The 12,468-nt window shown below is 32.8% G+C and overlaps 1 protein-coding gene across 2 annotated transcripts in view; it reads right to left on the bottom strand.

Annotated features, from left to right (window-relative positions):
• Positions 1 to 12,468, bottom strand: part of Chm (CHM Rab escort protein) — a 166,703-nt gene that overhangs the window by 138,115 nt on the left and 16,120 nt on the right. For both annotated transcript variants that reach the window (XM_047536712.1, XM_047536711.1), the window contains exon 2: positions 7,150 to 7,216. In XM_047536712.1, coding sequence (XP_047392668.1) covers positions 7,150 to 7,216 — 67 coding nt within the window. The remainder of the gene's footprint in view (positions 1 to 7,149; positions 7,217 to 12,468) is intronic.

Raw genomic sequence — 12,468 nt, forward strand, 5'->3', positions numbered from 1 at the left:
AAACAGGACAATAAGGAGATTATTTGAGTAGCCCAATGGTAAATGATGGTGGAATGAACTGGAAGGAAGAGTAAAGAAGGCGTAAAAGAGTTAGATTTGGGTTGTCTTAGAAGTTGAGCTGACAGGATATGCTGAAGGACTAAATAGGGGTTTGAGGGAAAGACAAAGACATTAAAGACAATTCTTAATAAAGCACTCGCACAACATGCATGAGATACTGGGCTCAATCCCCAAAGATGCAAACAAAAATAATAAATGTCCATACTTCCTACCTTAGTAAACAAATTTTTCACTATGCAGCTCCAGTCAAATTCTAATTTTGAGGTAGAAGAAATAAAAGATAGGTAGAAAGGAAATAAAAAGAAGGACAAGGAAACATAATTTTAATCCAAAAATATCTTTCTAGGACTGTAACTCCCCAGGTTAGTTCTTCTTCCAGGTCCATCAATCAAAAATTTCTGGAAAATTGGTAAATCTTAGAATTACCAAAAACTCACTCACCTATGAAAATTACTTTGTACACTATTAATTAGTCCAGGCAACTAATAGAGAAGCAAAGACCGATATGGTATTTTCAGAAACCTATAATTAAGGTGACTTTCCAGCAATATTTATTGATCAGATAATGGAGATCATATCAACCTAAGATCCTGAGAATGACCAGACCACAATATAACATCAGACCTCCTCTTCTACATTATGTATAGATATTAAGGCTTTCTAGGAGTAAATTTACCAGCTTTATAAAATTTCCCACCCTCCTGCTTTCCTCCTAAATCTCTGAGTGTTTCCTCTCAATCTTCTTTGATAGGCTCTCTTCATTTGCCCATGCCTTAAGAGTTGCCCTTGCCAGGTTTCTATTCTTATCTGTTTTGTGTTACATTACATACATATTCAGGGTGATTATATTTACTTCTTTGGTCCAAACTACTACCTGTTTACAGGTAGTGCCCAAATATCTTATCTCCAGCTCTAGATCTCTGACTCAGGTTCCTAACATATCTGACAGAATCTCCTCACTTAGATATGGTATTGGCACTTCAAACTCAACACTTCGAATTTTGAACACATTTACCTTACCTTCCCCAGCTTGATCCCTAAGCCTAAATTCTTAACATTAGTAAACGAATTGGCAATTTGGTGACATCACCATCCACCAAATGCCCCATCTTAATTTTTCCCATTTCCTCACCTACTATATGTGATTGACTACCAAAATTCTTGATATAAACTCAAATATTTTTACCTTTTATCCATCTTAGTTCAGGTAATTATCTCTCAACTATATCACTGCAAACAGCCACCTAGCTAATCTCTGCCTCAACTTCTCTAACCCACTCTCCACTGTGTAGTCCTAAAACATACATCTGATGATTTCATTTCTATGCTTAAGGCCATTCAATAGTTCCCTAATGCCTATAAGATGAAGTAATTCCTTGACTTGCACACTTTGCAGCCTCATCTTTATAATTCACTCCCAGTCCATCCACTCAGTCATATAGTCTCTGTGCCATTCATAATCAACTACCTGTACTGTTCCAAACAAACCATGTTCTCTTTTATCTAAATTTTTGCACTTGTTGCTCCACTTGTGTAAAATACCCTTCCCAGCTCCAATCCAAACCATTTCATCCTATGCAACTTGTCTGTCTAGACTTAGCTATGGTACTGACTCTAATGGGAAGCCCTCTCCATGAGCCAGGTGTCCTCCATAGCTATATTATGTACACATACACACACATGCACACACATATATAATATATACATACACATATATACATATACATGCACAGGTACACACATATATAATTTACACAGCACACATCATTGTCTGCATACTTGTTCATTTCCCTTAAAAGACTCACAGTCTTTTGAGTAATAGAATTCACCTCTGCATCCTTAACATTTAGCACAAGTCCTTGAACAAAGTAAATACTCAATAAAAACACATGACTAGAGATAATATAAAAGCCAGATAAGAATAAAGGCCAAGATTATTAACTGTATCCTCTAAATTTTATCCATGAATTATATCTCTTAACAACAGCCATTTGTCCAAAATTTCTGTGTAATTGATAAAAGTTATTCATAACCAAACTTACCATTACCAGAAAAAAATTTACACATACAATTATAAATACTAATATTTATCCATCCATTCATCAAGTATCTAATTGTAGAGCAGTAACAAAGCTAAGTGCTGAAGATACAAAAATGAGTAAATTCTATGATTTAGAAGCATTTAGGCTCCAGGAGAAAGGGAAGTGAATGATTAAGAATGTGATAAGTGCTATCATACTCATATAATGTTATGAAAACCCACACATATCTGTGACACATATCAAGGGCCCTTTAAGGAAGGAGGACTTCCCTAAGGAGGAGGCATGTTAGCTGAATGGTAAAAAACAAATAGAAGTTAGCCAGGCTAAGAAGTAGAGAAGAGCAATCCAGGCAGAGATAAGCTTACATGAACCTCAGATAGAAAGCAGGAACATGGAAAGGACTATGACATGCTTGGTTATTGCAAATTTCAGAATCACTGGTGTGTACAGTTGAAGGGAGAAAGGGCTCTTGCCAGATCATAGAGGGTACGGTATGACATACCAAAAATTTAGACTTTCTTCTTTAAGCCAGTTATGTCTAAACTGACCCAGACAAATTCATCTCAACTACAGTAGCTCTGCTTTCATCTATTCCAGTTTCTTATATTTCCATATAAGACTTTTATGTTGGAAAAATCACTAAAATAGCAGAGAGACACTGACAGATTTCATACAGCAGAAAGATATGACTGGCTAAACATGGTAAATGACAGTGGAGGGCTGGATATTAGGAGGTTTTAAGCTTAGCTAGTGGAGAAATGACAAGGGAGGGACTGAACTAAGGAAGTGACAGAGAAGAAGAGAAGTGCATATGGTAGAAAGATACTAAATTTAAGGGAAGTCAGTGAAATTTTGTTTTCAAACTATAGAGCACAGTGTCTGGGATAGCTCAATAAATGTTAGCTATCATCATCATCATCATCATCATCATCATCTATAGAACCTGGTGGCTGAATAAATGTGGAGGGTAAAGAAGAGAAAATCAACAGAAGTTCCCAAGTGTCTGGTAGATAATATTGCCATCCAAAAGATTAGGAACAGAATGCTCTTTTGGTGGGTACTGTGCATTTTGAGGCAAGGATGAGAAACATAAAATCAGTATTAACCATGGTAAGTTTAAGGTGCAGTGGAACAGCTAGATGAAGATGTAAGACAGCAGGATGTATGGACCTGGAGCTGAGGAAAAATTCAGATCAGGAGATATCAATAATGTAGAAAGCAATCATTAACCTCAAATAATGGTGCCCATTTGGGCAACTCAATCTAAACTTTGCTCTAAGAGAATCATAGACCCCCTATGTCCCACTAGTTACAAAACTCAACCAAAATGGTTTAAATACTTACATGTAATATATAAAACTATGAAACTACTAGAAGAAAATATAGGGGAAACCCTTTAGGACATCAGAATATGCAATAATTTTCTGGGTAAGACTCCAAAAGCACGGGAAACAAAAGCAAATATAGACGAAATGGATTAGAACAAATGAAAGGTTTCTGCATAGCAAAGAAAACAATCAACGGAGTGCAAAGCAACTCTACTGGATAGGAGAAAATAATTGCAAACAATACATATGAAAAGGGGTTAATATCTAGAATATATATGGAACTCCTAAAGCTCACTAACAAAAAATAAATAAAAATAAACCGATTAAGAATGGGCAATTGACCTAAATAGACATGTCTCAAAAGAAGACATAAATGGCCAACAGGTATATGAAAAAATAAGTTTAACATCACCAATGCTCAGGAAAAATAAAAATTGAAACCATAATGAGGTATCCCTTCACTCTAGTAAGAATGGCTTTTTTCAAAAAGATTAAAGATAAATGAATGCTGACAAGGATGTAAAGAAAAGAGAATCTTGTATATTCTTAGTGTGAATGTAAACGGGTAAAGAAATAATGGAAAACAATCTAGAGATTCCTCAAATTTTTGAAAATAGAACTGCCATGTGATCTACCACTCCTGCTACAGAGTGTATATCCAATGGAAATCAGGATGTCAAAGGGATAGCTGCACTTCCATGTTCATTGCAGCCAAGAAATGAAAACAACCTGTGGTCAACTAATGAATGGATGAATAAAATGTGATACACAGAAACAATAAAGTATTTTTTGGCAATAAACATAATGAAATCCCCATTTGCAACAACATGGATGGAAGTGAAGATCAATTATGTTAAGTGAAATAAGCCAGACACAGAAAGAAAACTACTATATGATCTCCTTCATGTGGAATTAAAAAAAAAAATGAAGTGGAGAATAAAATGGTAGCTCTGAGACCTGGGAGAGTTGATGGAAGGAAGAGAAGTTGACCACAGGATACTTAAATGGCAGCTAAAAAATTCTGATGTGGTAACAGAAAATAATAATTATGCTTTATTAATTATTATAATAGTAAATATGGTATGATTCAAAAAGCTAGAAGAAAGGATTAGTGTTTTTAACATAAAGAAATGATGAATGTTTGAGAAGACAGATATGTTTAACCTGATTAAAATATTAATCAATGTACACATGTATCAAAACATCAGATGGAGGGCTGGTGTAGAGCTCAGTGGAAGATCACCTGTCACATGTGTGAGGCCCTGAATTCCATCTCTAGCACCCCAAAACACATGATCACATGGTATCCCACAGAAGTGTGTAATTTTTGTGTTTTATGTATCAGTTAAAATAAATATAATTTAAATTTTAAAATGTTAAATAAAAGAAAAGATCTAGGAGAATCGTATTTACATGTATCTAAACTCCTAAAAATCAACAAACTTGAGGATTTACAAGAGAAGAAAAAAAGAGTTTTGTCAGTTTGAAATTTTATTTTTATTAAGTTCTAAGGTTTTAAGCCAACCACAGTATGGAGCTTTTTTAATTGAGTCACTGTTTCTCACAGTAAAAGATCTAGTTTCTTATACCCCAAATCGAACTCTATTTTTAGAATATGAATAAACCCAATGTGTTTTCCAAAATATTTTTCATTCAGAGAAAACTTCAGGTTTTGAAAAAAAGAAAACAAAATAAATTTAAAACTAAAGTTAAACACATACTTTCTTGGTAAAATTCAACAAATTACTTCACCTATTCTTGCCTCATATTTCCCACTTTTTAAATTTGGATAATACCATCTACTTTCACTTGATGATGATGGGAATTAAATTACATATGTAAAGAAATTAATACAGTAACTGGCATATAATGAGCTTAACAATTAATAACTTTTACTACCTCTCTTATCTTCAAGAAATTAACAGGAACCATTTTATTTTGAATTTTAAAATAACTAAGGTTCTCAAAATAGATTTGTGTATATATGTGTGTATGTACGTGTGTATACACACACATTCGTGTGCATATGTATGTGTGTATACACACACATTTGTGTGCATATGTGTGTGTGTGTGTGTGTGTGTGTGTGTATGTTAATTTAAAGCATACTGGCCATGTACCTGAGCTTTTAAGATGGCAGATATTTTGGTATGTGAATTCATAATAATTTTAAAAAGACTCAAATGAAAGGTTAACACAATCAGTTGTGCATACAATAATGAGAAGAGAATTTCAAAGGCAGGCATCATATGAAAACTGAATTTAAAAAAACGAAGAAGAAAAGTGAATGCAATTTAGAAATTCCACCCAATAACCAAGATGTTACTATGCTTTCAAAATAAACTTAGAATGGGTTAAATGTAAATTAACTAATGCGCCCTTTTGGATTTCTAGATATTTTACAATGGGATAATATATGGGAAGTCAGTATACAAATCTATTCATACTTTGTTTTCTGGAATTCTGGAAAATAATGCAATTAATATCCAAGAGAAAATACACTTCAATTTCTTTCTGTTCTATTTCTAGTCAATGAATAATTAAAGTGTCAAGATACATAGTCAAAACACAATGTAGACAAGTAGAAGATTAGGGGTTTGCTGTAGGGGAATGTATGAATACAGAGATTTAAACAATGCTTTATCTTAAACCTCAGTTTTTCATTAATACCCTTTTTATCATCACATTTAAAGGAAAACATAATTCGAAACATTTTTTCTTTTTCTTTTTAACTGAGGATTGAATCCAGGGGCATTTAATCACTGAGTTACACCACCAACCCTTTTCCCTTAAATTTTGAGACAGAGTCTTGCTAAGTTGCTTAAGGCCTACCTGCATTGCTGACACTGGCTTCAAACTTGCAATCCTCTTGCCTCAGCCTTCTGAAATACTAAGACTTCAGAATTGTGTGCCATGACACTCAGCTTAGACATTTTTTCCTGGTTAAGATTTCTCTAAGTTTAAATTTTGATGAAGAAAACCACATACTCAAATCTCTTGGCCAAACTCTAGAGCAATCAATTATGAAGCATAAACACAAGTGTACAGAGCCACATGTGGTGGCTTACACCTGTAATCCCAGCAGATCAGGAGACTGAGACAAGAGGATTTTGAGTTCAAAGCAAGCCTCAGTAATTTAATGAGGCCCTAAGCAAATTAGCAAGACCCTGTCTCAAAATTTAAAAAAGAAAAAGGGCTGGGGATGTAGCTCAGTGTTTAAATGCCCTTGGGTTCAATCCCTGGTACCAAGAAAAAAAATAATAAATATACGGGTTGTATGCACCCATGCACACATATATATATATGGAAAAGGACAGATGTGGGGTTTACAAGCCTCTTGGAGAATTATTTATTATTTAAAAAACAAAATCACATTTAAAGAAAATAAAATGATACATTAGACTTGCTCTCAAAAACAAAAGATCCCTATTTTAAAGAATATAATCATGCTAAATTTTACATTAAATTTATATTAAAAGTTAAAGACATAATATACACTTAATATATATTAATATTATATTAATGTGCTTTATATTTTACATATTATTAGTAAAAATTAACTAATTCTGACCCATTTTCTAACTTTTAAGAAATTCACACATTACATAAATACACACACACACATCTACAGGCATATATAAGTGTGTGTGTCTTACTGAATTTCAATCTTGTATAGAGAAATTTAGGAAGTATTAAATGCTACCATTGATAAAACTTACGAATCAACATGCAGAACCCTCTGGCCACTCCTTGAACATGCAGCCGCAATGATGGATTCAGGCAAACCTATAAAAACACATACCTATATCATTTAGAATGTAGAAATATATATATATTTTACATAAAACGTTCAATTCATGCTGTCATTATACAGAACAGTTTAACAAGAGGCCCATCCTTACACTTGAAATTGTAAAATCTGTATCAATTACACTGCTTGATATTTCTTAAACAGATATGATTAATAATGAAATTATTATGTGGAAGAAATATTCTATAAAAAGAAGAACTTAAATTCTTTTTACCTGAAAATTATCATAATGAGCAACTAGAAGCATACTGTTCATATAGAGCTTTGTTATTTAGAAACCATGTCAACACACTAATTAATCTGATACAACTGCACTGAAAGATAAGAATCTGATGCAGTCTAGAAAGGAAAAAGAACCTGGGATTCAAATATGTTAACTTTGTTACAGCTTAAAAATAAAAGATTCTAGAGTTGAAATCTGAACTTAGACCTAAATCCAAAGCCACAATGCTTCTGATGCAGTATGGCCCACAATTTTTAGTTACAGAAATATGCTGGTTTTTAAAGAGGTCACTTAAAATATGTATTATTTTCCTGTTTGGTCAGGACATCAGTTTGAAAAGAAAGCATTACTGTTCTGGAGTCAAATGTATTCATGACATAAAGCTAATTAACATACAATGAAATATATATTAGTACTACCAGTATGAACAAAAAATTTAAAAACTACCAAAGTTAATGCTTTTCCAATAAAAGAAATTCAGATTTTCTGCTACATTAGATAGTTAATGTTCTATGCTACAAGACCCTTCCATAACTTTTTATCATAAGATCTGAATTTAATAGAGGCTGTTAAATCCTTTATATCAGTCATACAAATACAGCACGTTTTTAAAGTTTAGTGCAACTCTATAGAGCTACCACTACCATGATGCATCCTCTCTTGCAATTTTACGTAGTAGAAAAGACACCATCATTCTTTTGGCTTGAGTATAAACTACATACTAAGGGTCAAGGATTTTAGGAAAAGGAAAGGCTATCTTCTTTATGTAAAAAGTAATAGGCACATGGAAGGAATTGCCACAATCTCTACTTAGAAACCACATTAAACAAAAAGTCATTCTATCTTCCAGAACTAGTTTCCCAGTGTTGAACACTTTGTGGGCATATAATATTTAGTTCAAAAAAAGAAGTTCTGACCAAATGTACTGAATATGACCATTAAATATAAATTATCAGAAAAACCATCATAAAGTTCCAACAGTAACTTTTGATATAATTTTTATTAAAAACTGAGAATTCTGAGCAGAAATAAATGAGAGAGAGGAAGTTTAATCAGCTAAAACTAATATATTTCATGTTAAGCTATCTGAACTTTTCATTCCGCTTAAAGAAATAACTTTCCTTGTTAATGAAATGTAATCACTATGAACCTTTAAAAGCCAATATATGGTTTAGTTAAAGGGACAAAAGCAAAAAAATACTTAGGAAGAATTAGCAAGTTAAAGATCAAAATTTTTACATGTAATAATAGCATTAACAAATCTACTTAACATTATAGGGTTTTACTCTTCACATCACATTTTAGTGTATATCAGCTCATGTATTTCTCATTATAATCATTTGAGGCAGGAAGTAATAGCCATGTGAGGAAATCGGCTTGGGCATGTTGCCAAATACCAACTAATTCAGTATTGCCAATTCAAAAACCATGTTAATTTACTATCTCAGACTTGGAAAGAAGTTTGAGACTAAGTATATAAGGGCAGTACTGGCAACACAATAAAATGGGCCTGGTCTCAATCTGACAGACCTTGCTTTGAATCTTAGATTTGTTAATCAACATGCTATGCAACCTTGGACAAGTCACTTGACTTGTCTGAGTCACTGTTTCATCAACGGGAATATCCCTTATAGTACTGTTTAGTTGTTGGCAATGGTAGTTGCAAAATGAATACCATCTACTCTTATTCTTCAGAAAATATTTGGAAGTGCTACTTTCATCTAACATTACTCCAAACATACACATTTTCATGAGATGCCAGCTCCAGTGTCAGACAATAATATTACATTACTCTTCTCTATTTGGCCCAAAATACCTATGACTTTGGGTAGGCAGATATGTATGTGATTATATTCATGCCTATAATCAACACTGTCAGGTCAAGTATCTGCTGATGAAGCAATGCCAAAAATGGACTTCAATTCTGAATATGATTTGAGTCCAGATTATATAAAACCAAAACAACTATCATTTGTTTTTTTTCTATAATACTTCCATCTAGACATTCCCACAAGTTTGTCAAATCAATAAACAGTCCCAATGTTAAATGGCAAGGGTATATTATCTCCATGCTAAGAATAATTAAAATAAGAACTAAGAATACAGATAGCAAGGTCTTTCTAGCCAAATTCTCATATATCTTCCCACCCATTCAACAAACAAAGTTACTTGAACACAGGAAGAAGGCATGCAGTAGATTCTCTTCAGCTACTTGCAAAAGAAAAGGAAAAAAAGAAAATTGGGGAAAGGGAAAGGACAGGAAGGCTAGAGCAGACTCATAGGTGGTGAAGGAAAAAAAAACTTTAATTCCTAACCTGGAAAAGCTCTGAGTCTGAAGACCAATAATTTAAGAGATTAAAATATTGCGTCTATTTCAAACTGTTACAGAAACACAATGGAAGGAAACATTCCCACTGTTGAGGGGAGCAAAGGAAAGCTCCAAAGAACAGATAGATACTAGCTGCATCTTTCAGGATCTGTAACCACCTAAATTGAAGGGTGTAGAAGGAAAAAGGTAAGTGCAAAGGAGAATTCTTGGCAAAGAGTAAAGGAAGGAAGAACCAAAAGGTGATGCTTAAAAAAAGAAAAGAAGAGTGGTTGGACTGGTCTGTTTCACCTAGCACAATGTTTTCAAGGGTCATCTATGTTGGAGTTTCTGTATTTTTTAATTAATGAGTATTATTCCATTATATGGCTACATCACGTTCACTTTATCAATTCTTCCAATGTTGAACATTTGCATCATTCTTACTTCTTAGTTATTGAGAACATTACTACAGCAAATATAAAGTGAGTCAAAGAAGGACAAATAATGCTTGAGTCTACCTATATGAGGTATCTAAAACAGCAAATTTATAGAATCAAAGAATAGAATGGGAGTTGCCATGGGAGAAGGAAATGGGGAGCTGTTAATAAATGGGTATAAAAAGTTACAGTTACCCATGAGGTATAAGTTCTAGTGATCTGTTGTACAACATTGTACTTATAGTTAACGGCATACTATACACTTAAAATTTTAAGACTGTAGAGATCATGTTAAATGTTCTTACTACATTAAAATATTTTTAAATTTTTTTTAAAGTGGCTGAAATCACTTGATCCTCTAAGCACATGACCGTCTTGAAAAGGATTTTAACCAGAATGGCATAGTCAAATCAATATATCAGGGGAAAAACAAAACTCTATTCACAGTATGGAGAATAACATGCACAAAATTGGAGCTTTAAGTTTAAAATAAATTTTTATTTAGGAAAAAGTAACACAAACCTTTGGTTGTATCATTAATTTGGCAAAATAAGTAAGTGACTGCATGTTTTATTTAAATATTTGTAAGCTTAAATAGCACTTAAACCCCTGATTGATTTAAAAATAAAACAACTTTTAATGCTTAAAAAGTAAACAATGTCTGAATCACTACTCAAATTCACACAAAGTCCTTGTGAGGAACTTATATAGAACATATATAGGCTTATAATGAATTATACAGTCTCTCCCACAAAGAAAGGTCAAACATGAGTATAAACAAATAACTCAGATCAGAATGAAATCACAGCATTCCACTGGAAACACTCCATAAAATATGAGAGTACAAATATACAAGTGCAATGTTTTCAACTGTAAAATGGGAGGAATAGGTCCAAAATTATATGAAATGTCTTACACAGTACTTCTTGGCATGTTGCTAAAATTTAATAAATGTGGAGTCTCTTTCCTCTTCCTCCTAATCCTTCAGGAAGAGTAATTATTTGAAGAAGAAAAAAGGTTATCACTTGCTTATCATTTACTTATCTTCAAAAATCTAACAACTTATTCTTTTAAAGCTCTAACATACACTGTACAAAATAATCAAACATGTTATCATTTAAATATTTCGTATTATTAAGTACATTGGCAAAGCTGTACCAAAGAACTTGGTCTTGCAACAGGATCAAAGAAAACACACATAATTCTGATATAATACCAATGACTTGGATAAGTCATTTTATTAAGCACATGTAAATACAAGATATGAAAAAAGCATTTCATAAGAATTGCATTGGAGGAAATTGAGATTTGTTTTATCACATCCTGCTCAGATGAGGTTCTATTTTAAAGTTGGCAGCTAGCAAAATATACATATTTGAAGTTTATGGAATGTTGAATGACCATATACCATCATGTGTGGTCTTAATTTTCTGCCATTTTCTAAAACTTATCTAGATAAATTAAAGATATTTCAATATCAAATAAAGGACTAGGTTAAAATCAATGCCAAAAAGAAATGAAATTAACACTGTCAAGAATCTTACCTAAAAATTTTTCTAGGAATAAGAACGTTGTCCAGTCATTTTACAAAATTCCCCTTTAATCCACATCCTTAATGTTGTATGTCATCATTTGCAGCTATAATATTCAGATTAATTCTCCATGATATACTATTAAAATTGTATTAGTATTTGGAATTGACTTTTCCTAACACTATATTACATAAGATAAACATAAAATAAAGTACTTATACCACTCCCATCACATCCAACAATAAATAATAGATTCCCCTGACAGGACTTTGATGACCTGGCAAAGCCCAAGTGCTTTCAGCCCAAATCATATGAAACCATAAATCACTCTTTATTTTATAGAACATTTCAAAATGGATTCTTGCTTTCTACCTTGAAAGTCATTTCATGTGTTATTTATAACTAGTGAAGAACAGAATGGAAAGAAAATTACATAGAACTAGAAAATTTACTGTGACTGCTTTTATAAAGAATAACTTCGTTTTTTTAGGGGAAAAAACCTCAGAATTACCAGTAAGGAAAAACTTGTGAATACAAAAAGCTTTTAGTGAACCACGTCCTTTATTTTACTACTGAACCCTAGGTAAAGATCCTCTGCACTATTGTAAACAAAATATAAACAACATTAGAGACAGAAATGACTAGAGAGCAATTGCAAATGTAAGACTGCATACTTCACTCATGTTGAAGGACACTGAAAAAATATGACATCACAAAATAAGGCAAA

Source organism: Sciurus carolinensis, chromosome X (assembly GCF_902686445.1).
Source record: "Sciurus carolinensis chromosome X, mSciCar1.2, whole genome shotgun sequence".
NCBI lineage: Eukaryota > Metazoa > Chordata > Mammalia > Rodentia > Sciuridae > Sciurus > Sciurus carolinensis.